Source organism: Phoxinus phoxinus, assembly GCF_949152265.1.
Source record: "Phoxinus phoxinus genome assembly, chromosome: 7".
NCBI lineage: Eukaryota > Metazoa > Chordata > Actinopteri > Cypriniformes > Leuciscidae > Phoxinus > Phoxinus phoxinus.
The window spans coordinates 26,418,659-26,445,914 of record NC_136882.1 but is presented as its reverse complement, the minus strand read 5'-3'; the positions used below and the strand labels follow the sequence as shown (position 1 = coordinate 26,445,914).

Genomic DNA, 27,256 nt, shown 5'->3' with positions numbered 1-27,256 from the left:
TGGGACAATGTTGATCTCTGTCTACTAAAACACAAAGCAAGAAGACAAAAAACACACACACACAATTTGATAGACAGCACATTTGTGGCTTCTTTACTGCATCAAACCCTAACAGTTCAAATTTCACCGGTGAGCGACTGAAACCTTTTATGCTCGTGAAAGGGCCAAACTTGAATTACAGTCACCATTGATTGCCACTTTATATGTAGTTTTTCCAAGGTTGATAGAAACTTTAACCTCATTTTCAATAAAGAAGAAAAACATGAAACGTTCCAGACCTTGAATTTTTACAATGCTGCGTTGAATTATGCAGTGACCAGTCAATTATTCATCTCGAAGCCTCTCTGTTACAGCCACGCTTTCAAAAGCATGCAAAATGGACCTGTGCACGGCCGTGCTGTGTCAACACATTTCCATCAGAATTGCTTACGACAGGAAATTGTCATTCAGTGTCAATTCTGCCTAAGCTTTTATAAATTTGAAATAACACTAATATCAATTAGCTGCATTGCATCGGAAAACAGTTTCCTGAGCCAAACAGTTAGGCGTTCTCATGGGTCGTTTCAGCTGTGCACTACCTTCTGAGCTCTGCAACTTGTAGACGTAATGTTTGTGCTGCAAATATGTATTTCTATAAAAAGATGCATCGAACTTTTAGAAATATGTCCTGGTCAAGCTCAGGCATTAATTGTAACTTGATCATTTACACAATAACAAAACAATGAAATAAACAGAATTATACAAATAAATTTAAAAAAAAATGGCAAACAAACAGCCATTGCTCAGTAAGAGAATGAGAGTGACCTTGCATAAGGGAGGAAGGTAATCTTGATTTTGTTTGATATATTTACTTCTATGATTTGATTTGATGTTTTAAAATGAGACAAACCAGCTAATATCAAAACAACATGATTCATCAAATCCATTGCTAATACTTAGAGATTTGACATGCATCATTAAGGAATTTGCCGTTTTCTTTAAGCAAGAAAGTGGAAAGGGGCAAATATATGAAATGTTTACCAATTAAAATATTACCTAGAAGACATGTTTGGTTTGAACATTGAGCACTTTTAATTAATCAAGAGATTCATCTTAGAAAGAGCCAGGGACATCCATTCAAAATAAAGTAGTGAAATTATTTAAAATCCACTTATCGTGATATTAAAAGAAAACTAATATGATTTCCATCTTAACAAACTGTGATTTTATTTATTCACAACTGTATATGATGGAAGCATGAAAATGTACTGCATAACACGAGTGACCCTGGCTGGCTCAATCCTAGCAGTTTATCAATAAGTAATTAAATTAAACAAAGAGATGTACGTTTCTTCTTGTTCCCTTCTTTCTTCATGCACATTTTGAATATGTGGCTTTTCCCAGGAATATTGTGTCCATTCAGCTGGAATGAATGAAAGGTATTATTTCGTGTGTTGTGTAGAGCAGTGTGCTCACTGTACTAAGCATGAGTGGTTTTATACTGCTAGATATTGTCATTGCTCAGTAACACATGTTTTACAACTCAACCATGAACAATTTTGATTGCCCTTCAGATTAAAATATAAGCACACAGCTTACGTAATATCATACGTGACGTTTTGTTTTGCAGCTGAAAATGTACAGTCTCTTTATTAGGATACAATTGCAAAATCTTTTTGGATTGAACGATAGTAAAATCACATAGATTCAAGAGTTCAACTGCATTAAACACAGTGACATTTGATGGTAAAGTCACACCACAAACCGTGTGTATTTTTTTCTGAAGTTGTTCATAATGACAAAGTGATTCATTCGCAAAAGAGCTTAGTTTAATAATCATTGACTCACAAATATTTTATTACCATATATAACACCATAGAATAGAAAACAGACACACACTCATGCAACTTTGCACAGATACACTTCAGTGCATGTGTGCAGAAACACTCGGACATACACGCGCACACACACACACACACACAAACACGCACGCGCACACTCTTACATACCATGTCATTACAGGAGACAAGATCAGAAAAGAGGGAAAAGCACTTTAAAACAAGACATCCTTTCAATATTTGTTTCCTTTACTGCCATAGAAAGAAATAAGGAACAATATGTCCATAAATCTTGCTACAGTGTTTACATCACATAAAAAGAAACTAAAAGGCAAGTCCTCGTTGATGAGGTAAAAGATACTTTAACATGTAGTTTAACACAATAAACATTGGAATTGTTACAGACTGAGGACAAATGTGTGACAAAATAATGTCTATGATTATAGTATAAATAGCTGCCCCATAACATTAGATATGTCCATCTAATAAAGGATCCTTTCAACGCATATTCTTTCTTGATTATCCAATAAGTGCCTCATCACCATCATCATCATCTACTTGGTACAATAAAAGCCTGTAATCTATAATTTAATATATTCAACATTACCATTAATTAGCACAGTGTAATTTTAAAGTCATCTGCCTGAATTGTTTCATTCTTTATTCAAATGTGATAGTTTGGGATTGCTATGATTACTTGATTTGTGTTTTCTGTTAAATGTGTGAAGGACTCATGTGGATGTTTGCAATCTTTGCTGGCAATTGTTCAATAAAAAAAAAACAATTAAAAACAACAAGTCTATAATCCTTTAAAAAAGTATTATAATTTTGCAATTTGCACACACACACAAAAAAAAAATCTAAATTCAATATGCATTATTATCAAACATGATTCACACGGGGCAATTATGAATAATTATCTTCCAGTTATCATCCTCTTTTATCTCAGATTAAAAAAAGGCTAATATTATTTTGTCTGTAATTTTCCGATGGGAACCTGTTGCCTGTTATTGATATTGACAAGCTTTTGACAAGAATAATAAATATTTTTTTTATTATGATGCATTAAATACTATTTAAAGGGGTCTATCACTGAAAGTAATACAGTACACCAAGTTGAGTGTAATAATGATGGGTAACATTTGGCTATACAACTTTTCCATAAACTGAAGTTGAAATCAATCCATACAAGCTTCAGATTCATATCACTGCAAATCGAAAATGTAGCTGAGAAAAAGATAGTAGTGTTTATCAACTTTTACTGGATGTGAGTGAAGAAACCCTAAGTACAGTACATTTGTTCAGCACAGTTAAGTATTTATTGAATAACATGAATTCAGGACAACACATTTACATGCCTGCATGCTTCCTCACCATAGTGGCAGCGAATTGAAAGAATGATGGCTCAGAAACAAAACAAATCTATAAATTCAATATAAACGTTGGCATTGTTCTTCTAATAGATCTACTGCATACACAATACCAACTTTTAACATTATATACAAATACCAAAGTGAGTGAGTTAACCTATCTTCTGTTCTTGTATATACAATAATGATAGAAATGAAACTTGATTGTTTTTTTCTTCTTCTAGTTTAGAAAACATTAAAAGCAAATATTAGTCTTTTCTGTTGATCAACATATATTCAAATTCACATTTTCAGAGGTTCTTCTCCAAGTTTGGATCATTAACATCTTGGCAAATAGTTATGACATTGATTTATGTTCTTTTTTTCTTTTTTTTAATACAAAACAAGACCTCTGAATCAGATTGAATTTTCGAAGCTTTTTCGCTGGTTTAAATACAGTATAAAAAATCTTCAGTGCTGTGAATTTGTTGTAAATATTATCATCGAGTGTACCAAACGGTACATTTTACTGTGCTCAAATTGTCACCTTCGCCAACTCATCATATCCAATCCCACATCTGGCATAATATAACGTTTATATCATTGAGAATAAGAGTCCTAATACTACATTCGAACACAATCCGTCTTCCACATCGGGCCAAGCATAAACCCTTGATGCACCTCTACGAGCGATTGACCTGTTTCTGTAACTAAATTACCCTGCGAGGGGACTCTGGAGAATCTTCATACGATACACGCTGCCAGTCTTCAACACCATGCTGTTAGTACATCACTGTGGTTTTCAGAAAGAGTCTTCCATCTGCTATTGATAAAGGGAGAGACAAAGTAAGTATACAGAACAGAACAGAGCCATAAAGCAAGGATAAGTAACAGTGATGCAATGCAATTGCACAAATTACACCATTGTAAACCCTGGATCAATGTATGTCACATTTAAAGAACATATTGCCCTCATGATGTAAGGCACTTCACAATTGACACTTTATGCATAAATGGAATTTAGCGAAAATAGCAGCCTTTATTTTGTAATGTCTTTTCTGACGTGTACGATCTAATGAGCTTTGTCCATTTCCAGCGAACCTTCATTGGCGAGTGCATGCCTGAATGGGCGGCAGGTCTCTTTGCCTCTTGGTAAAAGCATCTGTTAAGCATGGCTCAGGAACTTGTTTGACATTTATTACAAGAACATTTCCTCTGTGTCCGGGAATGCTGCATCACTGCATTTAAGCAGTGTTTTCTCTCTTTGACTGCAAATAAAATTATATTCTGATGAGCAAAAGTAGGGCCTGATTGAGGTCGCTCTGTGTCGGAATTGGACTGGTTGAAACGAGATTTGGTGTGACAGATACTGTATCTGCTGCATAAGTGATTTGTGTTACCATATTATATTCTGCCTTTTTTTGGGATTGCTCAACGATACCACAGATATAAAATCATTTTGATTTTGTGTTCCATTGATTTTGTGTAAAAAAAAAAAAAAAGTATTTTTTTCTTCTTCTATTAGATGTACATTCCTAAATCTATGCTTTGTGATTTAATTTAACTCTGAAGTATATACATATTGATTCATGTGAATCCAGTAATCGGATGAACATTGATTAATTGCAGCCTGTGCATAGAGCTGCAACATGCCTTATTTTGTACACATATTGATACATATTGAATATAATCAAATATATGGCGCTAGGCTCACAGGGCATGTCAAGAGCTTCATCCACATTATCCACCCCATTATATAAATGCTATATACATATTTATTCAGATCATGATAAATGTATGTGATTTTGATAGCCTTCGTTTATCAGATTGCACCATATTTGGTGCTGGAGATAGTTTTTTTTTGTATCAGACAACAACAGCAAATATTCAATAAAGAAAATCAAAAAAATAAAAGCAAAACTATTATCCTAAATTATTTAGAAAATATACAATTAAAATATTAAAATACCACAGTCAATTTTAAAAAACATGAGAAAACCGACAACAAAAACAAGCAGAAAGCTAATCTTAAATGTACAAATTAGCATATTAATTCTGGGTCAAATGGAGTGTAGCTAAACTAGCTTGGCAAACAGTGCCAGGAATGTTTCTTGAGTGGGAAAAATCGAATGACTGCCATGTTGTTTTATGAAAGAACCCCCTCATTAAAATATGTTAAAACTTTGGCATTTTTATATTCAAATCGAGATGAAAAAGTTCATTAAAGAGGATAAATATTTCATTAGATACTAAATAAAACAAAGGGATTTTTGGCTTCTCTCAGCATAAAATTCCTTTGAAAGATTAATTAATACATGTAAATTATGCAAATTATGCCCATGCAAATATTTTATGAAGACAATTAAGGGAACCATTAATTACTGCCTTTTTTGCTTCAGTGACATTCATTCATTTAATTTTAATTTCACTTTAACTGTTTTGATGTTTAATCTTGCAACAAAAAAAACTTTATCTCCCCTCACAGGGTCGTGTAAACTTGCAGAAAACATCGAGAGGCGCGCGCTGAGCATCGGGAAGAGATACCGGGGAGATATTATGTTCGGTATCACAAGGAATTAGTGGCGAGATGTGCTCCCAGAAGCAAGGAGCCAGGAAAAACAGTCAAGCTTATTCTTGGAATGGATTCAAAACACTGGAAAAGCAATTAATAAACACAGACTGTGTTAATATAGCAGAATTACAGAGTGTGACAAAAGACAAATAGAAATAATTAGTTCTCTGAAATTATGCTCTCATTATTATTTTTTTTCCCAACAGCCAAGTGCTGAAATTATAGCACGTCTCTTTGTTTTTTTTTGTTTTTTGTATACAGATTGGAATAGAATTTTTCCCTCACATGCAAGTGTAATTTATCAGCACCCTTTTTTATGTTTTTGCCATTTAAGAGTAATTATGCCACACTGGTTGTAGTCCACAGTAACCATGACATGAACACAGAAATAATTGAACAGACACACACGCTATTTTAATACACAATTCCCGTGGCCAGTTTTTAAGTCAATTCTTCAAGGGCACTGACCATAAAACCTATGAAATGATTGCATCTTGTGGAGCAATAACTACAGTCTTGTCTGTAAAAACATACATATGTTTTATTTCCAGATCATATGACCTAAATATCTCAAATTTCACAATATGTCTGCTCAAAGGAACTACTGACAAAAGTAGCAAGTAGTGAACAAGCTTTTCTCCCCTCCATACTTATATTAACTTTAGCAATTAATACTGGAAAATTATTAATCTTTAGACATAAGAACCATCATAATGCTAATGACATTATATGCTCTGAAAAAAATAATAATTTCCTGTAGATCAAGTCAATGTCACTCGATTTAGTTGGGCAAAATCATACTCCTTGCACTGGATCTCCATTTATTTTTACTAAAAACTTCCTTCACACACACACAAAAAATTAACTAGGCTAATCAAACTGGGTTACGGGGCTTTTACTTGCGACGGGGTATTAAAATGCCATTTCCCACATTTCATAGCAATTTCCACACACTATTTTCAAAGGGAAATTGAGACCACTCAAGACGACGTTTTTTTTTGTATCACATGTGCTGCTGGGTACAATTAAAATAGACATCAGAGCGATGAGCGACTTAACACTTAAGGTGTAGTTAAAAGAGTGTGACTGAAACATTTGCAAATGGGCAAGTGGTTTTCTGTGAAACGATACCAGACTAAACCTGGGTCCATAAATACCCATAAACCAATAAAGTGTGTGTGTATTTATTTGAGTGGGTGTGTTGTGCTCCACTGTGGGTCATCTTCAGATAATGAAACTTCTTATTATGCCCATTAAATTGGATTGGTCTCTGAGGTACATAACAGAAAGGGTCTTACTGTCAAGGGGGTCTATCTTTAAAATGATTCTATCCATAGATTCTATCCATATAATATTATCCTTTACCTCCACCTATTGAGCTGAATACCATATTGATTATATATATATATAATATAATCTGTATATTATAGACGTAGGCACATTTATAAAGAAAGTCAATGTGGAAAACCATTGACTTTCACTGAATGAAAAAAAAACTAAACAAATCAAAACCTTCTACAGATCTACAGAAGAAATACATTCCTACAGGTTTGGAAGTACCTGAGGTTGAGTAAATGATGAAATAATATGACATTTTTTGGTTGAACTATCCCTTTAATAATATTTTAATACATCCCTGCTGGTAAAAAACTCCAAAACAAAAGTACAATTTTAATTGACTCAGTGGGCTTGTTTAATGTTTAATCTTCTCCTTGTTCCTTGTTTAATATCTCATCAAACTCCTTCAACTCTCCAACTCAGCAGACCATGCCACTGTCATAATTTCATATATTTTCCCTGTCTAGATATGTTCTCTTGACAGATCCCACTGATCTTGACCTTTGTCTTGAACTGTAGGATCTGCGGCCCAGATGGCAGGCTGCATGCGTGAACAGCAGGCCGAGTTAAAGCGAGGCTCATATACCGGAGCTGAGGCCAGATTTATAGTCTCTTGAAAAACACGTACCTTGTATTGTCCTCTCAGCATCTGTTCTGCCACTGCTGCGGTCAGTCTCTATCTCCTGGGTCAACGAGTCTGGCAAAATGAAAAGATAATGACGATTAAACATCCATGACATCTGCGCTTAATTAGGAAAGTTTTCTAGCCTCGTCTTTCGTGATGGGTGGATGTGCTCAGCAGATCGCTCGGGTCAGGGCAAAGTTTCGACCAATGGATGAGCAGCGTTATGAATACTGAACAGAGAATTTCGCCGTGGTTGCCCTGATCTTATAGATCTTACAGATGTAGCTTATGTAGAATATACTTGTTTCATTCAACATTTTAAACCTTTTAGGATGTAATAAAAGGGTTACATTTTCATTTTAATTAACATTTTTGTTATGTGCTTTTATAATTTAATATCAGTTTTATATCTTTATTCAATTTTAATTTATTTTTATCTTAGTTTTAGTCATTTTAGCACGTATATATTTTATTTCAGTTTGATGACAAGCAACATTTCTAATTTTAGATTTTTTTTTATATTATATTTATATTTGTATTTTATTTTATCAAAGCATTATTTAATTTAACAACAATGATCAAACATTTAGTGGTTTTGATTTACTTTTAGTTAATATTAACAACACTTTGCTAAAATTTCTTTGACAGCACTCAGAATGAACCAGATTTGGAAAAGAAAATGCTTGTAAGATATGTTTTTTTATCGCACACTTCATCATATTACAAAGTTCTCACATTACATATCAGCTTATTATACAGATTTTTTTTGCAGTCATACATTTTATCATGACCACATGACAGTACAATTTGTCCCAAACACACTTTATGGATAAACGTGCAAGCTTCAAGTCTCTTTTATAATTCCTTTTTTTCTTCATATAATATTTTTTTTGACTTTTATAATATTTCATGCCCATTTATGTTTTTTTTTTTGGTCAGTAGGTGTGTATTAATTGGGAACATGTATTCTATAGTCACCTGGTCATCATCCCAAAATAAACCCTTGCAATGAAGACCCCGATGTGAAGGTTTCGTTTTGTAGTAATATCTAACATACTGAAGCATATTTCATCAGATTATTCTCAGCAAATGAATGAAATATATTTTACATGAAGTGACCTTTATCAACATAGCAAATTCCATATCTAGGAATGGCAAAAATACACCCTTCAACCAACTGAAGTATGTCAACGTTAGACAGGCAAGTTGTCTCACCGTTGAGTGATCTGAGACTTTCTGTGGGTGATGTCTGTTTCAGGGTTTGCTCCACATGCTCTCGTCGTTTAGACTCATATTCCAGTGCCTCCTGCAATTTCCTCTTCGCTTTCTTCTCCTTCTTCAATCGCTTCTGAATGATCGCTGTGTGCAAAGAACACAGAAAAGCAGCAGTCAAGGACCCCAGTCATTTGCAGAGGGTGTAGCTGGATTAAAGGATGGAGAGCTGGTTTTCAAACTCTGTCAGTGAGGAAATATTCATAGAAAAGTTGCAGCTGAAAAAAAAATGTTCAATGAGAAATTGACTGTGTCATTAGCGAAATAATTGAGCCAGCGATAACCTGGATTAACCTAGGTTAAAATGCCAATGAGACGAGGTTAAGGGAAACTTTCTGTAAAGAAGGAGAGGCACGCTGAATATTAAACAGAAGAAAGCTGGAGGGCTGTAGGCACATTTAGAAGGAACCTTCTGTGAAACTGGCTTAATAAGCTCAATTTGATTCATTATGTAGGATAAATACATAGAACATGAGACCATTAAATCACACTTAACAATACTTTTGTGCAGAAAAAAAAAATCGAAATCATTTATTGATGCCAAAATGTAGATTCATAATTATATGTTCATGTAATAATAAAATACAATAGAGTATGTAACTAGAGGCCATCTGTAATACACATATCACTTTTAATCTCAAAGAGAGTTGAAAATTATTAGCTAAACTATTATCAATCTGTAGTCCAATCATGGCCTTCCCTCGAGAAATATTGTGGCTCATTTAGAAACATTTTCCATATAAATTACTTATTCATATTTCCATGAGTTTAACCACATTCACTCAAATGAAAGCTTTGTACAGTATATCTTTCATTTTCATTGTCTATGTATGTAGTTACTGTAATATACTGTATTCCCAAAAACACTTCTGCACACATAATCAATTTGTGCTCATGTATTGATCGTAATGTGAATATGCCTCATTCTGCTCGATTTATGACCTTGTCTCTATCACTTTGTTTTGTGTGCCTGTAATTAATAACTGTGTTTATAACATAGATGTTCAGGTTATTTTAATGCACTCTCGCACAAATTGTTCTATGCTTTGAAAATTGGCATTTATGAAGTTTTTTTTTTCTTTTGGTACTTGTCCATGCAAAAAAAATTGTGGGTGGTTGGCTTATAAGCCCAAGACAAAAAAGGCCACTAAAAGTCTCTGATGAAAAACTGATGCCTAGAATTACTTCAGCCACACGATCCTTCAGAAAACATTCTAATATGCAGATTTGGTGCACAAGTAGCATTTCTAAATATTATCAGTTATCAGATACATTTAGTTTTTTCAGGATTCTTTGGTGAATAGAAAGTTAAAAATAACATTTATTTAAAGAATATTTTTTTGTTCTGTAACAATGTGAAAGCCTTTACTGTCACTTTTTTTAAAGCATCCATCCTGAAGTACGGTATTTAATCTTTCAAATAAATATATAAATGAATTAACAACCCCAAAATGTTGAACGCGTAAGTCTATGGATTTTTTTGTTTTACTGTTTGCTAGTCAGAAATCAAATATATGATCACTAAAAACACACACGCATGCACGCACGCACACACACACGTCCATAACAGGTGGTGTGATTTGACTTGGCATTCATGTTCTTAGCACAAACAAGCTACAAGCAAAATTCTAAATAAGGGTACAAAAAAGTCTCAGTAAATAATTCGTCTGATTTTTTTTGTAACATCCGGTATATTTAAATGTTGCAGGCCCAATAATACAGAACCCCACATGCAGGGGTATTGAGATGACAAAAAAAAAACTTATTAACTCTTTCCCTGCCAGCGTTTTTGAAAAAAGTTGCCAGCCACCACCACCGCCATCATTTACCCAACATTTTAATGGTCCCCAGAATATTTTTTTTTATGAATATCTGAATATACAATGTCAAAAGAAAGAACAGACCCTCTGCTTTTAAACAACAACAAAAAACTGTTTTATTCTAGCTTAATGCATTCTTTTTTGATCAACACTTGAATGTGGAAAAGTAAAAAAAAAAAAAACATTTTGAGCAAAAAGCTGAGAAAAATGTGTTTTTTCAAAGACAACATCCAGATTGGGATCAAGTCTATAAACACCCCTAAAGCTTTCACAGTCCTATACTTCATCATTGGTCAATATATCATTCAGTAACATAAGACAGTTTAGAATTATATGCTGTTTAATGTTGATGGTCGCTTTATTTTACATATGCATCTGCTTACATATGCTATCGCTTGTTTCTGCTTCTTCTTCACCTGTTTTGATCAGGAGATTCTGCACTCTTTCAGAAGATTTGTAATAGCGCCCCCTACCATATAACAGTGAAAACATGGAAAGCAGGAAATTTCCGTCAACGACGGGGAAAGAGTTAATAATTTGTTCCTATGACTTAATTCAACCGTTTTAGTAAATCGTGGCCACATTGAACTAATCTGTTTGATTTAGTTAAAACAAGGAAACAAATTATTCCAACGTGGCCACAATTTAGTAAAATGGGACAAATTATTATATTGTGCAATGTACACACGATTTACTTAAAATGAGGGAGGATTAGTTGTAGGAACAAATTGTTAATTTGTGGCCGCGATATACAGTACATACTTTATTTGTCCCGCATGTCAAATGCGGGGCTCCGTATAATTGTGGTGGCTGCTTTCGCATAATTGCAAAACTTACTCAGAGTACCTTTAGTAACTGCCTAGCAATGACCTTGTAATCACCTATATTTCTTAGCATTTGACTAGCAATACCATGAGACACAAGAAAGCAACACACAGTTTACTCAGAAAGTGTATAATCCAGTTATCACATAAAATTCTGTTGGTTTAATTTTATAGATAATAAGTCCTTAAACTAATTAGTCAAACTGAAAATACTTAAGCTGATTAAGATGAAGCAGTTGACATAAAAAGATGACACATTGTATATTTTTTTGTAGTGAGGAAAAAAAAATGTTGCACTCTATGGTCTAAGTGTGTATGTGTGTGTGTGCGCTGTGTGTGTTAGTAATACGCACCTCTGTTCTTCTGCTCGACAGCCAGTTGTTTCTCCAGGGTTTCTCTGAGCTCTCGCTCTCTAAACAGCTCCATCTTTAGCTCTGTTTTCTCCAGCTGCACTTGTTTCTCCTGAGCGCGGGCGTTATCAATCGCCACCTTCAGCAAACCCTTCAACAGCAGCAGGAGACAAACTCACGTTATACACAGTCCACACACACCTACTCAGGAGTCAATCAACTATATGAATGCTTTATTTTATGATAAAGCACTGGCATTCGAAGTTCGGAAACTACTTCGAAGAAACTTGTTTTTCAAAGTCAATGTCAAAGACGGTGGTATTCAAAACAAAACTAGACATGAGGGTGAACAAATGATAACAGAACGTTCATTTTTGGATGAACTGTCACACTTCAAACGAACAGCAACATGTCATGGACACAATATAAGCTCTTAAACTATAACTTCTGTTTGTCAGTTTGTGAAGCAGCAGATTGTATAAGAACGATCAAATCTTGAACTAAACAGCAGCTTGTCTCAAAACAACACTTAAAAAGGTATTTACCGTGCAAACAGCGCGGTGACCATTTCAAAACAATTATTCCCTGTACACATGCAATTAAGCCAAATGCAATGGGCTATATCATACTAATTGTTCCTTCGTATGACCCCAATTTAGTCTAAGTTGCTTTATCTCAATTTTCTGCTTGGGTTCGTTTTGTTGATTTGTGTGTGAATGTTCAATCAAAACATTACCCTGAAATCATGATTAAAGATGACTGACTGAACTGAGTCCTGCTAATTAACAATGGGGCCGAAAGCAGCGCGATAGATCTGATGGCCATATCACAAGAGCAATGAGCAAACCTCTCACTCCCCATACTGTACCCACATCATTAGTCTCAGAGGCGGTGTTAATCAACTACATTCATCTTTCTGACTGGGTCTCACTTGCATGACAACCACAGTGGTGATCAAGGGAGTCGCGGTGAATATATGCGGCTGTGCATTTGTTTTGATGGGGAAAAACATCAGCTAGAGGAGCACCCAGAAAACTAGCATTTCAACTTTTTTTTACAAACCTGCCACAGGCAACTGCACCGGGTATTAAGTTAGTAAAGGCACTTCTTATTAAAAATAATTGTTTTTTGATACATAGTACTCTAATATGCTGATTTGGTGCTCAAGAAAAAATACTTCTTATTATCAATATAGGGAACTGTTTGTTTTTCCTCTTTTGAAAGTTGCTTTGAATAAAAGTATCTTCTAAATGATTATATGTAAACAGCATGAATATTTCTTACTGTATGAATGTTTGACTTAACCTCAAGCGTGATGCTAATATCACTGCACATCAGCCTCCTTTCACAATATTTTCCAAACAGTGGCTTTAGACTGCCATAAATTGTGATAAACGACTTTATGTGCCATCTCCTTCCATTATGTGTAATCTTCAGAATCACTGGTGTTCACTGTGTTATGACACATGACGTGATAAGATCATGACGTGTCAGCTGGCCCGTCCACAGTGGGCTAAAATAGAACGTTACTATAGCAAACATAAAATTCAAGGGACATTTATTACTCAATTCTGACTTATTCTATTTTTACTTTTATAATTTAATACTGAGAAGTCCACTTCATCAATTTGGTTTGTTTAGCAATTTGGTTATTGAACATTTATTTCAGATATTGTGCGACAGTTTCTTTGGATGTCTTATACTTCAATAGGTTAAAAAAAAACATTTTCAAATGTCCAATTGAGGGAAATTCATCCTTACCCTAAACCCGCCTGAGAGCCTTTGATGGTCTTAGCTGATTTCCCAACATAACACATTTTTGCCAAGCAAATTTTATTAATGCTTTGTGAATCATCAGAGACTTTTCATTTGACCAATTCACTAGAAGACCATCTGAAGCAACCAGGGAGAACTGGATCAAGAAAGACCATTCATGGCGTATTTCATCTTCTGACAGAGAGGTCTCTTACCTGGATGTTAGTCAGGAGGGTCTCTATAGACGACAGCCCATCGGGGAAGAGGAAGGGTGAGGGGAATCCCGGAGGTAAAGTCTGACCTGCAAACGACAGCCTCTCATAGCCGTCTCTCGCCGTCGGCGTGCACATGGGGGTTTCTTCTGGTGGCAAGCAGAGAAACATACACATTCAGCACAACAGATGACACACTTCATGTAGTACTGTGCTGTAAAATAAATCATTATTTTCCTGAATTGGTGTTTATACACCCAGATTGTTTGTGAGATGTAAAATTAACATCTATACAAGCATGCCCAATCAAGCACATATGATTGATAGCCCATTCTGTCAGTGTCACGCGGCACTCTATTATTGATGCTTCTGTATTTATAGCCGCTATAAATGCTTGAGAGATTTTACATACAGATAAAATGAGAGGCCCTTCTAAGAAATAGGCATTTGCATTTTTGGAAATGATGTGTTTCTCGGTAGCATTGAGGGCATGGATATGTTGGGAGACAAAGCCCACCCGTTCCATATGGCACGAAAACTCTCTGATAGGGAAAAACTGCACTCAAGCAGATGCATATGGCTAGCTGAGATTATCAAGGGCCCTGGCTTCTCAACAAAGGCCATATGGCACAAGGTGGTGAACCCTCATTGACCATGTTTCAACACTACTGCCGCCCCCTCAGCAGACTGGCAATGCCATTCTGGGCAAATGAATTAACTCCCTCAAAGGAATCGGTGCATAAAAAATCAATATGATTGGAAGAGATTCAAGAGGAACCTGGTAGAGCAAAACAGAGGAGGAAAATAAATATCATTTATTTTCTCTCAGTCGATGGTTGACACATAAATGTGCAGGTGTAAAATGTCACAGGTGGGGCTGCCGTTAAAACCCTCTGGAAATAAAAGAAAAAGGATTTTATGTCTACCAGACAAATAAAAACAGGGGCTGGCACATTAAAGAGTATATATTTTATCACCTAGTCCACTGGGACTTCCAGCTGAATGTCATAAGGAGAGAAAACGCTGGGATGAGCACTGTAAAGTGTGCAGCATGTCTTTACAAACAGCTTTCCAAGATTAATCACCATGTCAACTTATTAAACATTATGCTGGTAAATGAAAGGAATCTGAAGTACCTCGTATTAGATTTAAAAAAAAATGTAATCCCCTTTATAGTGTAGTAAACAGTTATGTTACAATCAATATGCATCGCATTTACATTTATGCATTTGGCAGACACTTCAATCCAAATCCATTTACAATACATGCAACACACTTTAATAACATGTGTTTCTTGGAATTAAAAACCATGACCTTGGCGTCCCTACTGCCGTGTTTGACCATGAGCTACAGGAACACATGCACAACACTCATATAACACACACTCTAAAAAATGCTGGGTTGTTTCAACCCAATTTTGGGTAAAATATGGACAAACCCAGCCATTGGGTTAAATTTTTACATTACATTTTTAACCCAACATTTGGGTTTGTCCATATTTTACCCAAAATTAGGTTGAAACAACCCAGCATTTTTTAGAGTGCACATCTCACAACATTCTGCCTGCTACAACTGCAATAATAATAATAATTAAAAAATCTGGTGTTAGTTTTTTTTTAGCAATTATTATTATTTCAAAAGTATTGTAATTCATTATTTAATAATTCCATGAATTAAAGTTGCATTTCATAATCTACAGTCTAATGACAATGTTTCACACACATTAAAACTAAATAAACAAATGTTTCAATTAATTTGCTGTAATAATATATTATATTATAATGAGGACGATGCATCATTTAAAATTCATATTTAAGTATGTTTTGTTGTAAAGTATTGATATAGTTGAGGTTTGAACCTGCATTCTTTCAGTTACCAGCCAGATCTTTAACCACTAGGCTACAGTACTACCTTAGGTAAAGTATTAAACAAGTTGCATCTGAAAGAGAATAACGTGAGTGTGGACACTGAGCAGATGTCCAGTGGGTCTGAAATGTAAAGCAGATTCCTGCTCACTTCCTGTGAGCAGCCACCAGTGCCTGTCAGTGCCCTGATGACATCATCTGCCATTCATCAGTTCCGTTAGGGCAGACCTCTGCCATCTGCTGCCCGGCCAATCATAACTCTACATCTCTCTCCCCACACACACACACACACACACAGGCCATCAAAACTTCACATTTATCTTAACAGCCACAGCCTTATACAGGCTATCATAGGCCTGCATCCATCACTACACACACGTAAAGGCCTCATAACCCCCTGAATCCATCTCCACACACACATGGCCAAACATGTACACACAGACTATCATAACTCACTTTAAACCACACAGCCCTGCGCTGACACTATCTTCACGCTGTCATAGCGGGCTGCCAATCACAGAAGAAGTCTCACAACATTCTGCCAGCTACAAAACGAGAAAACACACAGGCCATGTCAGCTACTAACAGAACACAACACGATGATTCAGACTGTCTAAACGGCAAAAACAAAGAAGAATATCGCAATAATACGTTCTATTAATGTAACGCATACGCATTATGAATGAATTGATAATGCCTTTTTATATACAGTGTAGTTCATTTTATCTAGGGATGCACAACTACATGTGTACCATTTTGAGCATGCGAATATCCTCCATTTTTACATTACATCACATTATTGCAGTCATCTAACACTCCCTTAATGTTCATCTTCTGGCTGGCAACACTAATAATTTAACACAGTAAAATGTAATCTTTAGCGAATTTCAAAATGAACATCTATTTTTATACAATATACTATAATATTGCAATGCATAAATCCACTTCCTAACTTCAGTGTTTTATTTGCAATTTAGATCAAATATTCTAAATGAGAAAATCTGTAAAAATCATTATGTTGTTATACCTCATATTTAATTAAACACCTACAAAATTCTTGTTCATTCATTCAAAGCACAAATGGTATGGGATAAGCTATACATCGTGGTTTATGCATTTATTGTAAGTGTTTGTTTAAACTAATTATGGGCAATATTTTTTTATATTATATTTTGCAATATAATACAGCTAATTAGAAGGTGTATTATAAGTCATTACAACATTTGTTTTAAATCATTATATACTAGTAATTAAAAAGCCTAGAAATCAATTTCTCGTGCATTTCAGTTTGGGTATTAAACCCCAGAATCAGGCCCTCATACAGAATTAATACGTGTTTATACGACTCCCTAAATCATGCACAAACACGGCACGACTTGAGGAGCCCCTCTTCTGCCATCAGCATTCACTAACGCCAGCCAAGGCTTGGTAACAGCTGGTCCTACATTAATTAGTTTAAAGTATTTATTTCAACCATCTCCGCAGCAGATTGCAGCAAAACATAAGAGATTATTCCGAGCATCTGCAAATGCCCTGGAAACATTCAGCCGACCAACAGTTGAATATCAGCCGCCACTATTAAGACTTTACGATTCGAAATTCTTGGACGGAGGAAAGGCCAAGAGGAGTGCTGGGAATCCATTGAGGGTCTCCACCAATCTCTCCCCGATTTAACTAGCATTTTACTCCAGATCATTACTGGCAATGGGCGGCCGAATAATGAATGTGCATTTGCTTGTAATCAAATGTAAAAGAAAAAAATAATTATAAAAAAGTTGTTTTAATGCTGTTCGATGGCATAGTTTTGTGCAATCATTAACAGATCATGTAAACAGTGAATGATATGAATTTGATGAAATTATTACATCACAGAATACACACAGTATGTTTTCGTCTCTTTGTCTCATTTATGGCTCTGATTCTTTGGATGCCAAACATGTAGCGAATCAGCAAATGAGAAACAATAGAGGAGAATTGGATGTCAGAAGCCTGTATTTGGTTTGCAGCCACCGTAGTCCTGGATTTGGTGTTGGCATTAATAATACATCATTGCTTAAACCAACTTCTGCTTTAGACTCAGCAGGACCTCGCCGCAAACACAATACTGGATCACAGGGTGGCTCATATTGCTTTGTTACTAGGAAACAATCTGTCATGCATTAGAAAGCAAACAGCACATTTCATCTCAAATGACCAATTCAGCTCTCAAATAACCGAAATTTGTCATTTTTTTTTTGGTCAGTCTCCATTTACATTTGCCACACTTGAGCGCAATTGTGTCTGTGAGCATTCTCTTGTTTCTAGCACTCCATTTTGGCCAGGCTTTAGCTGTTTATTTCCTGCCATTGGTCCAGAATCATTGACTTGGACTTAATTACAGTGCCAGACGCCAGCATGATGAAGAGAGCGAAGGAGAGAGCTGTGTTTTCCAGGTGATATTTCTCCACCGGGGCTGCCAGCAGCAGCTGTGACAGGTCCGTTTGCAGCTTTCTGCCTCAAAAATGAAATCCTTATGAAATCCTTTTAGGTCAGCCGTGTCACAAATAACATTTCATGCGCAACTGTTTCGCTGGATAATAGGAGCCGCAAATAAAAATGGGACGCTGTAAATACGACGCATTTGGAATGAAATGCCATAATTTAAAACAACGCACACTCACAATCACACATAAACATGTGCACGCACACACACACAAACGCGAGCAACGCTGTCCCTCCCTCCCGTGGCAGCAGTGGGAGTCCTTGACAGTGTGGTTGCAATGATAAATCACCTTTCCTGTTAATTCTCTCAGTCCTCATGTGTTGTGCTGCTAAAACAGGGGCTCAGAAATCAACTTGACAAAACTATAAATGTAAAAAAAAATATCACTTGGAGGGATCTGGGCTTATCTCCAATTTACATGTTATTAGATTTGTATTGTGAGCGGCTGCGTTGAGGAAAAGAGAAGAGCGAAAAGAGATGTTTGCGATAAGAGAAGATAAAATGTCTCGAACCACTTTCAAAAGCTTTTGATATCTTTGATGGAAAGTCATGACAAGGAGAGTGTAAACCACTCGACTGATTTTTAATATGATAGACAAGGCACTCTGCGATGAATTGAGTGGAAACCTTGGGAAATTTAGTAACATTCTCTCAATAAATAGCTTTAATTGACCTTGGGAGCTGAAAATGTGCCATATGTTGCAAGTTGCAGTGTTTGAATTGAGGTCCCAGTGGACCTTTCAGCTGATTTCTCCAATGAAGGCACTGAGCCGGAGGAGGGAGAGAGAGGGGGGAAAGCATTGCAGCATTTGGTTAGCCAGTCACTGTGATATATTGACAGGTGAAGCCTGTGTCCTTGCAAACCTGTGTTCCTCGCAGCAGGAGAATTGAATGTTTAAAACGTGGAGGATGTCAGTTCCCCTCTCCGCTACCTACAGCAGACAATTACATTTTATTTGACCTGCCAATGGGGCTGAAGAAGTTGCCTCCTTCCAGGGGAGTGGTTATGACCTTTCAGTCTCATAAATGGAGACAACAGTGCATTACACAGAGGTGAATCTTTAAAACTGCATTGTCTGCTCTCTCTTCTGCATTCCATTAAATATTTCAACAGCAAACTGTTTTTACTGACCTGACCGAAAGTGGCCAGTTTGAAGAACCTCTTTAAAAGTGTTAATGTATCACTAACTCGAAAAAACAAAATGATGATTAAATAGAAGAGCACCAAGGATATTTTTAAAAATAGGTAAAAAGACAGTTAGGTCGGAGTCTGTAGTTCCATCCTCTCTCCTCTACCACTGCTTCCTGTGAACTCTTGTACTGTCCTAGAAAATAAAGGAAAGAATGCCAAAAAAGAACTTAATTTTTTTTTTTAGAAACGTTAGAAAAAAGGCAGAGAGTGATTTATACGGTATGGATAAAAAGAATGGATGAGAAAGAAGAGACTAATCACTGCTTAGTATGCAACTATTATGATGAATTTAAATTGAGGTGTCAAACAGGATGGAGAAATTGAAATTTCAAATTGAAATTCAAGGAAAAGTCATGTAACTGTAATTTTAACTAGGAAATCAGTTCGTCAAGACAAACTCGAAACTCTTGTTTGATTTTTTTAAGCTTTAAAAGCTTTAGGTTTTGTTTGCCTTATAGGTAGGGATGGATGGATGGATGGATGGATGGATGGATGGATGGATGGATGGATGGATGGATGGATGGATGGATGGATGGATGGATGGATGGATGGATGGATGGATGGATGGATGGATGGATGGATGGATGGATAAACCGATAGATAGATAGATAGATAGATAGATAGATAGATAGATAGATAGATAGATAGATAGATAGAGAGATAGATAGATAGATAGATAGATAGAGAGATAGATAGATAGATAGATAGATAGATAGATAGATAGATAGATAGATAGATAGATAGATAGATAGATAGATAGATAGATAGATAGATAGATAGATAGATAGATAGAAGGAAATATCAGCGATTGCAAGGCAACAAGTGAAAAATATTCCACTTTTATCTAAGCTTAAATTTAAAGCTTTGGTTGGAACCTCAAAACCAGATTTTTGCGGAATATCAATACATCACTGCCTTGCAGGCAAACTGTAACTAGGGTACATAACAAAACATAAAAACAAGAAAAAGACAAAAGCAATGAAAGGGAAAGCAATTCTACCTTTACAGCACATGTACACATGCACCACAGTTAGAAATGTGTGCTGTGATCCGTAGTGGGCAAATTCCATTAGAATGACTTAAAGGTGCATATGTTGTGCATATGGGCACGGTGAATACACACGTGTTACAGGATTGTTACAGCTATCTACCGCAGAACCGCTAAACCCGCTCACACCCACTTGGCTTTGCTCTTTTCTGCTCTTTAATTCCGAGATGAAAATTAGCCATTACCAAATTCCTGCTGAGAGTCAAAGTCAAGTGCTGGAGTCGGTCGGCCCTGGATTAACAGGTAACATTTGACTTGGAAAGCCTTATCTCTGAGAAATGCACTGTGGTGTTTCTCTCCCCTCTCTCTCTCTCTCTCCACTAATGTTCCCTACACTTAGAGATTAAATCGCTTGCTGCACAAACCCATTTGAGAGCACAAGGAAGGTGAGGGGGATAATCAGCACAGGCACTGGGCCGTGTTTCCTAAACGCGCTCCCAAACATTACTGTGCACGGGCATAAAATTAGCGTCGGGACCTTAAAACGCTGACATTTCGCATGACTTTTGGGAAAGTGACACCATCATATTTTCTTGTAGGATATCATTAAATTTCAACTGCCCTGTGGCAGAGACTTTCCATTAATAACCAATTCTGTGTGTCACTCCGTGCCCCTCTTCTGAAATAATGAGTCCTTTGGTTTGGCTTAATAAATTGAAACATATTCTCAAGGCCACGCTGAAGACAGGCGCACAGATGGGCAGGCGAAGGGGAGGAAATCTTCATAAATCCTTAACTGTCGCACACGGTCAGGGATAAAAACAAAAGCAGCCTTTATGGTGAGCAGTTCACCACCAGAGGAAAAAAATACAGGTCTTGTGTGGTTGCAACAAACTACAGCAAACTGTTAAGATTACAAGACGCATGCACAGAGCATAAAATGATTGTTAGAACAAATAAATTAACAGCAATAAAACTTTTGGGTATTTCCTACTTTAAAGATCTTACCATTTTTAACAACATCAACTATCATTATATACTTTGAACCTATATACTTTGATACTTTGAATTCATTTTAATTATGTTTTTATTGTCATATTTTGTAACTTATGGAAAAACTAAAAAATAAAGGGCAGGTTTGACGGGCAGTCCTGGCGCCAGGACATATGACTTGGGTTGAGGGTGGGCATTAGGGGTTTAGATCATTTTGGGGGGGGGGCTAGCCTCGCCAATAGTTCACCCAAAAATGAACATTTTATCATCATTTACTAACCCTGTCATTCCAAACCTATATTTGGACATTCTTCTGTGAAACACAAAAGAAACTTTGAAGAGTGCTTTGTCTAAACAATTAATATCAATGAGGTCCAAAGCAACATTGAACCCCATTGACTTTCATTGTGAAACATTTTCCTAAACATTTCCTTTGTGTTCCACAGATTGATGCTTTGTGATTTCATGTGCTGTATTGTCGCAGACATCTTGTTTTCTGGTGGTGGGCCATACAGCAGCGGCAAGGCAAAGAGTCTCTGATGCAAACCCCAGCAGAAGAAGATATCTTGTCTTTTTATATGGCCTGTGTCATATTTATTGCATAAAGGTCAGAGTGTTCATTTGTTCAAAGTCAGCGTTTTTCCACGCTCCTCCATGTAATAAATGCAGAGGGGATGTCATTATCGGACCGCTGAGGATTAAAGGCTTGACTGCCTGTGATGACTGCATAAAAAAGCCCCTCCACTACTTTTGTTTCTTCAAGTGAGCGTCCTACAGAAAGACCGCACTCGGCATACAATGACAACCATAGTTGCCAAAAACAGACACTCCTCAAAGGTGGATGAAGCTTTGCGAGAGAGGGTTGCATAACCCGATTAATAAAGGTAAAGAAGGATGAGCAAATAATGTTCTCAAAGGCCTTTGAATTAATTGCCTTTTGAGAAGCAAATGTACGCAGGACTCGTATGTAGTGGAGGGTCTTGTTTAGGGTCTATGTGGGGGGTGATGATCACTGAGGTCTGGAAATCAAACATGTCTCAGTTTAGGGGATGTTTACATGACACCGACTTCAATTAAAAACGTAAACCTTTGAATGCGTTTTGGCCGTTCATTTACACGACAATGCCATTTTGGGTGCCTGAAAACGCAAAGTTTTAAAAAACGGGTTCCAAAGTGCATGTTTTTGAAAACGGTCTTTGTGTAAACAATAAAAACGCGAATCTCTGAAGACGATGACGTCATGCACATGCGTATTAATATGCGTTTTCACGAATCCATGTGAATGAGGATCGTTTTGAAAATGGTGTCTGTACGCGAAAACTCAAAGGAAAAACATCTCGGTTTTAAGCATATCGTTGTCGTGTAAACATACCCTTAGAGTCTAAAAAATAGTTTTTTTTTGGATGGGGGGGGGGGGGGGTGGGTTATTAGCATGCATTATAGGAGTAATCATCCCAAAATGAGTCCGTTTATCGATCATTGAATGCTTACTGGTGCACACCCTGCAAGCTAGATTAGCCTACTACAATCACACTCTGGAAGCCTTCTGCGCAATCTAGTGCTAATCATAGAGATGGGTCTGTGTGGACATCTTTATTTATTTTTGTTAACTGGAATTGTCCTCAGCTCACATCTGTTTGAATTTTCTCTTCTTTTATCTTTTATAAATGCGCACATTGCTGTCCTTACACAGAAACAAATGTGTTTCGGCGCCAATATGTAAATGCCTTCCACATTTTACACGCAATGATATTAGAAATTCAAACAAGGAGTAAAAAAACCCGACATAATCAAAACGCTTTGATAGAACAAGCACTCGAACACTGAGCAATGGAAGATAGTCTGTGGACTGATCACAGTGGAGTGCGTTCCGTCGAAGACGGGCGGACATATTAATGTGATTCGCAGCAATCCTACAGGGAATGAGGATGTTTGGGGCGACAATCGACTCTGGCACTAATCCAGGCTCTATGTACTGAGCCGCTTTGGAGACAGAAGATGAAAGACAAAAAGAAATGTAAATGTAAACTTTTTAAAAAGCAGAGCTTAGGAGCCCCCCATCTGACGCCCTCTCTCTGTGTATCTCATGCCCTCGTGAGCAAAGGAAAATGGATGCAAATCCATTTGCGTCTGGTTCACAGCTATAAAAAAATACTTAGGATTTTTAAAAGCGGGTGATGTGTTAAACGTGTGGAAATCTGTTTTGATAACATTATTCATAACACTGGCTTTGCGCAGCTTGAATTAATAACACTCCATTTACAGATGGAAGAAAGCTGGCATGGTATTTCCAGTTAAAGAGATTAATTTTTAAACGCCTAATTGACAGGCCGGGGTTAGGCGGGATAAGCAACAGCATCTCCGGGCCTGTGGCTGCAAAGTCAAGGTGACTGGAACACTTAGGCGAGCTTTCAAATGCTGGAAGAGAATTAGTCTTCCCGCAGTTTTTCTCCACCCCCTATTCTCTTTTATTAGGAACGATTTTGTTCACAGTGAAAGGATATAACAGCCCTAAGTATCCGTTGATAATTATGGAACAGTGAAATTGTAAAATTTGACACACTTTGCCCTAAACTCAGCAGCTTAATAAGAGAGCTGCATTACTGTGTAAGTGCCCCAATATGACATTAAATGGATAGTTCACCCAAAAAAGAATTTATAACATTTACTCTCCCTTGTTTTTGTTTTTTAATTCTTTTGCAGAACACAGGAGACGATATTTTGGAAGTCAAAAACAACAACAGAATTTCCATTTTGGAGTGAACTGTCCCTTTAATACAAGTTATAATGGACGTACAAAGTGAAAGCTGCGTTTTATGTCAGCAAAACATCTTTTTTAGTTACGTCTGGTAAATCTGCCTGTGAACATGATGTTTACAAAAACAAAAACGTGCACAGAAAACAATGATCTTTGAGGTATTTAATTGTTATGTCTGGGACGTCTGGGTCGTAGAAAGTCAGGGTCAACCTTACCTTAACACAACAGTTGTTCTTAAGCTTTTTGCATCTTGAATTGCAAATTAGCATAAACGGCATTGCTAATTGTTACATTTCGTCTGTCCAAGGGCAAGCAAATGATAAATATGTTCACAGCAGTGCGCATACCGTTAAGGGCAGATGCTAAGTACAAGGGATATGTACTTAGAATTCACAAAGAGACTGTCCGTGCTGCACAATGAACCGAGTTCACTCTAATTGCCCTTGTAGTGCAAAACATAAAGAAACTCACTTGCAAACTGAGCGAAAGGAAAACGGTGGAACTACCAGTGCAATCAAAAAGCGAAGCCCTAACCCTCTAGGCCAAGAGCTGCATCTTTCCTTTTTATCAGAGCAGGTGTCTCTGCAGCACATTGCTCCCTTTGAAATGAAGGGTAACATAAAACGGCCCTGGCGTGTTGTGATGGACAAGGAGATTTCACCTTCTCTAGTGAATGATAATACATTATTAAATTTGCCTCTCTGCTCGTGAGATACTCTTAGCTGACCACAGCATATTTATCTCTCTATCTAAGCCTTACATCTTGGCAGGAGAAAGCATTCTGTCACTTTTAAGGCATTTCAAAGATTAGAAAGAACCACTCGCTTTTCAACATTCCTAAAAGCACTGTCTTTTTTGTGGAATGTGATTAGCAGTCCATGGTATCACGTAATGGAACATTCATGAGGGAGAACAAATATCCAAATGAAGCGCCATGTCCTGGAGGGACGGCCCACGTTTGCATCATCAGCACTATTTGTTTCGCTGCTCACAAACTTGATTGATCCTCTATTGAATGATTTTTTCTTTCTTTTCGCACCCCTTCATTTCGACAGAACACACTGACAAGTTGTTTGATCATACACCGCGATTGTCTGCCAAGTCACATTTCAGATCCCCATGGCTAATGATCCAGCCTTTTGTCTTAGGAAAAGTCGGCCGAGTCAGCACAAGCCTCAGTCCGTTTCACTTTTGAAGCCAGAATCTCAAGGACACTTAAAAAGGCAATAGAAAACATGCTTGGAAAGCAAGTGTGTCTGATGAAAGGAGAGTGTGTAAGTATACCATGATCAGACATGAAGTTAAAGAACCGGAGGTGTGTTGTAAGTAACATGTTTGCTAAGCAAAAAAAACAGTGTCTCCGCAACAATGCAAGATGGTGATCATAAAACTGCTGGACCGGAAACATTTCTGAACTAACACTGTATATTCCTTGCTCAATAGTTTTGGCTTCTGGTTAATCAAACCGAAATCAGTGTAACGCATTAAAATAAATGCTTGATACGCAATCAAATGCGTTTTATATTTTTGAAGTAGGGAGTAATGAGTAACAACTTTTAGAATTCCACCACAATAATTAACAGGTACTTGTATAACAATAACATTTTTATTTTAAATGTATTTCTTGTAACCGTGACTGTTCATATCTAACAATGTGACTATTTCTTATCTTAAAATTTTATATATTTATTAAAAAAATTTACTCTGAGGCAGAAATAGTCTTCCATATACAACAAGTAACTTTCTGTTCATTTTTGTATTTACAGACTACTACAGTGGAAAACATCCCACTTTCCATTATGCTATATGATACAGCATGAATCAAACATCATAATGTTTACTTTGTTCAAAAGGTCCTCCGAATTTGTACAATTTCCTGCAGTACGCTAAGTGAAATTAGCCATATTATTTCTCAAGCGTTACGCTCTAAATGAAATAAAGCCTCTGTCCTTAGGGTTTGTGAAGACAATTACATCAGCAAAGCAATCTAATGAGTTTTCATTCTTGCACTGCAAGAACAATATCTAATTCTGCAAGACAAAAAAAAAAAAAAATATCACAGTAGATTTCCCCACTCCCTTCATGTCTATTAAATTTAATGTCATGAAACTTGAAAATCCAAGATCTTACAATGTTAGTCCATCTGCAAGTAACAATACACAAATGCAATGTTACATGCAGTGAGACTAACCTTAAAAGTATAAAAGCATGTTTTTTTGTACACCACTTTTTTAATGATTCATATTTTTCTCTTTCATTTGAGTTTTTAAAAGCAAAGAACTTTTATTTTCGCATCTTTTGATGTTCTTAGGGATGAGGTATTTTATGATGAAATCATATAATGGCTAACACATGCTTTGCCATTCACTGACCAGCTGGCAAATTATCGGAGTGATACTGCGGCTGCCATGCTCCATTATTCATATGACTGCATCTCTGCGCTTGTCTGTTTGGCCAAATCAGATCCGATTATTCCACGCACATTTAATGCTGAATTCAGAGGAGGGGGTGTACGCATCAATCACGCACATAACCAAAGTCATGATGTACGGTCAATAGAGAGACTCAGTGATGGTACAGTGTTTCTTCAAAGTCACACAATATGCTTGTGATGAGGATGTGGTCATTTATGTGTTTGAATACTGTGGTAACTACGAAAGGGGGAAAGGGTAATAATCATATATACACTTGTAAAATGAAGGCATCGGGATTATTTGTAGCAATACTCAATAAGAAGTGATGCTTTATGTAGACTTAGAAATAATTATTTCATGATCAGGTGTGATCATTTCCCCCGTTTTGTCAGGACTTTTAGGACAATTCTAAGCATTATTAAAAATGTGGTACAAAAAAGTACTGGAAAAAGTGTATGTGCATTTTTACAATATGAACGTACTCCACACAAATCAAATTTCGCATAACTAAACATGCCATGCGGCATCAATATTACATTGCCACTCATCAATGTCATCACATATGACTCATCTGTTATGATCAATAATGCAGGAATAATTTATGTGAGAGCAGCTCTCATTTGGTAAAAA

At 36.6% G+C, this 27,256-nt stretch overlaps 1 protein-coding gene across 8 annotated transcripts in view; it reads right to left on the bottom strand.

The window, feature by feature from the left end:
• Window positions 1–1,820: 1,820 nt before the first annotated feature.
• dachd (dachshund d) overlaps window positions 1,821–27,256 on the bottom strand; it is a 112,218-nt gene continuing 86,782 nt past the window's right edge. For 3 of the 8 annotated variants that reach the window (XM_079619736.1, XM_079619740.1, XM_079619742.1), the window contains 5 exons: window positions 13,938–14,083; window positions 11,971–12,118; window positions 8,917–9,060; window positions 7,705–7,773; window positions 2,880–3,986 (listed from right to left, as the gene is read on the bottom strand). In XM_079619736.1, the coding sequence (XP_079475862.1) occupies window positions 3,949–3,986; window positions 7,705–7,773; window positions 8,917–9,060; window positions 11,971–12,118; window positions 13,938–14,083 (545 nt within the window). In that variant the 3' untranslated portion in view covers window positions 2,880–3,948. Of the gene's footprint in view, window positions 3,990–7,704; window positions 7,774–8,916; window positions 9,061–11,970; window positions 12,119–13,937; window positions 14,084–27,256 lie in introns of all 8 variants that reach the window. The other 5 variants (XM_079619738.1, XM_079619741.1, XM_079619735.1 and 2 more) reach the window with 3 other exon arrangements.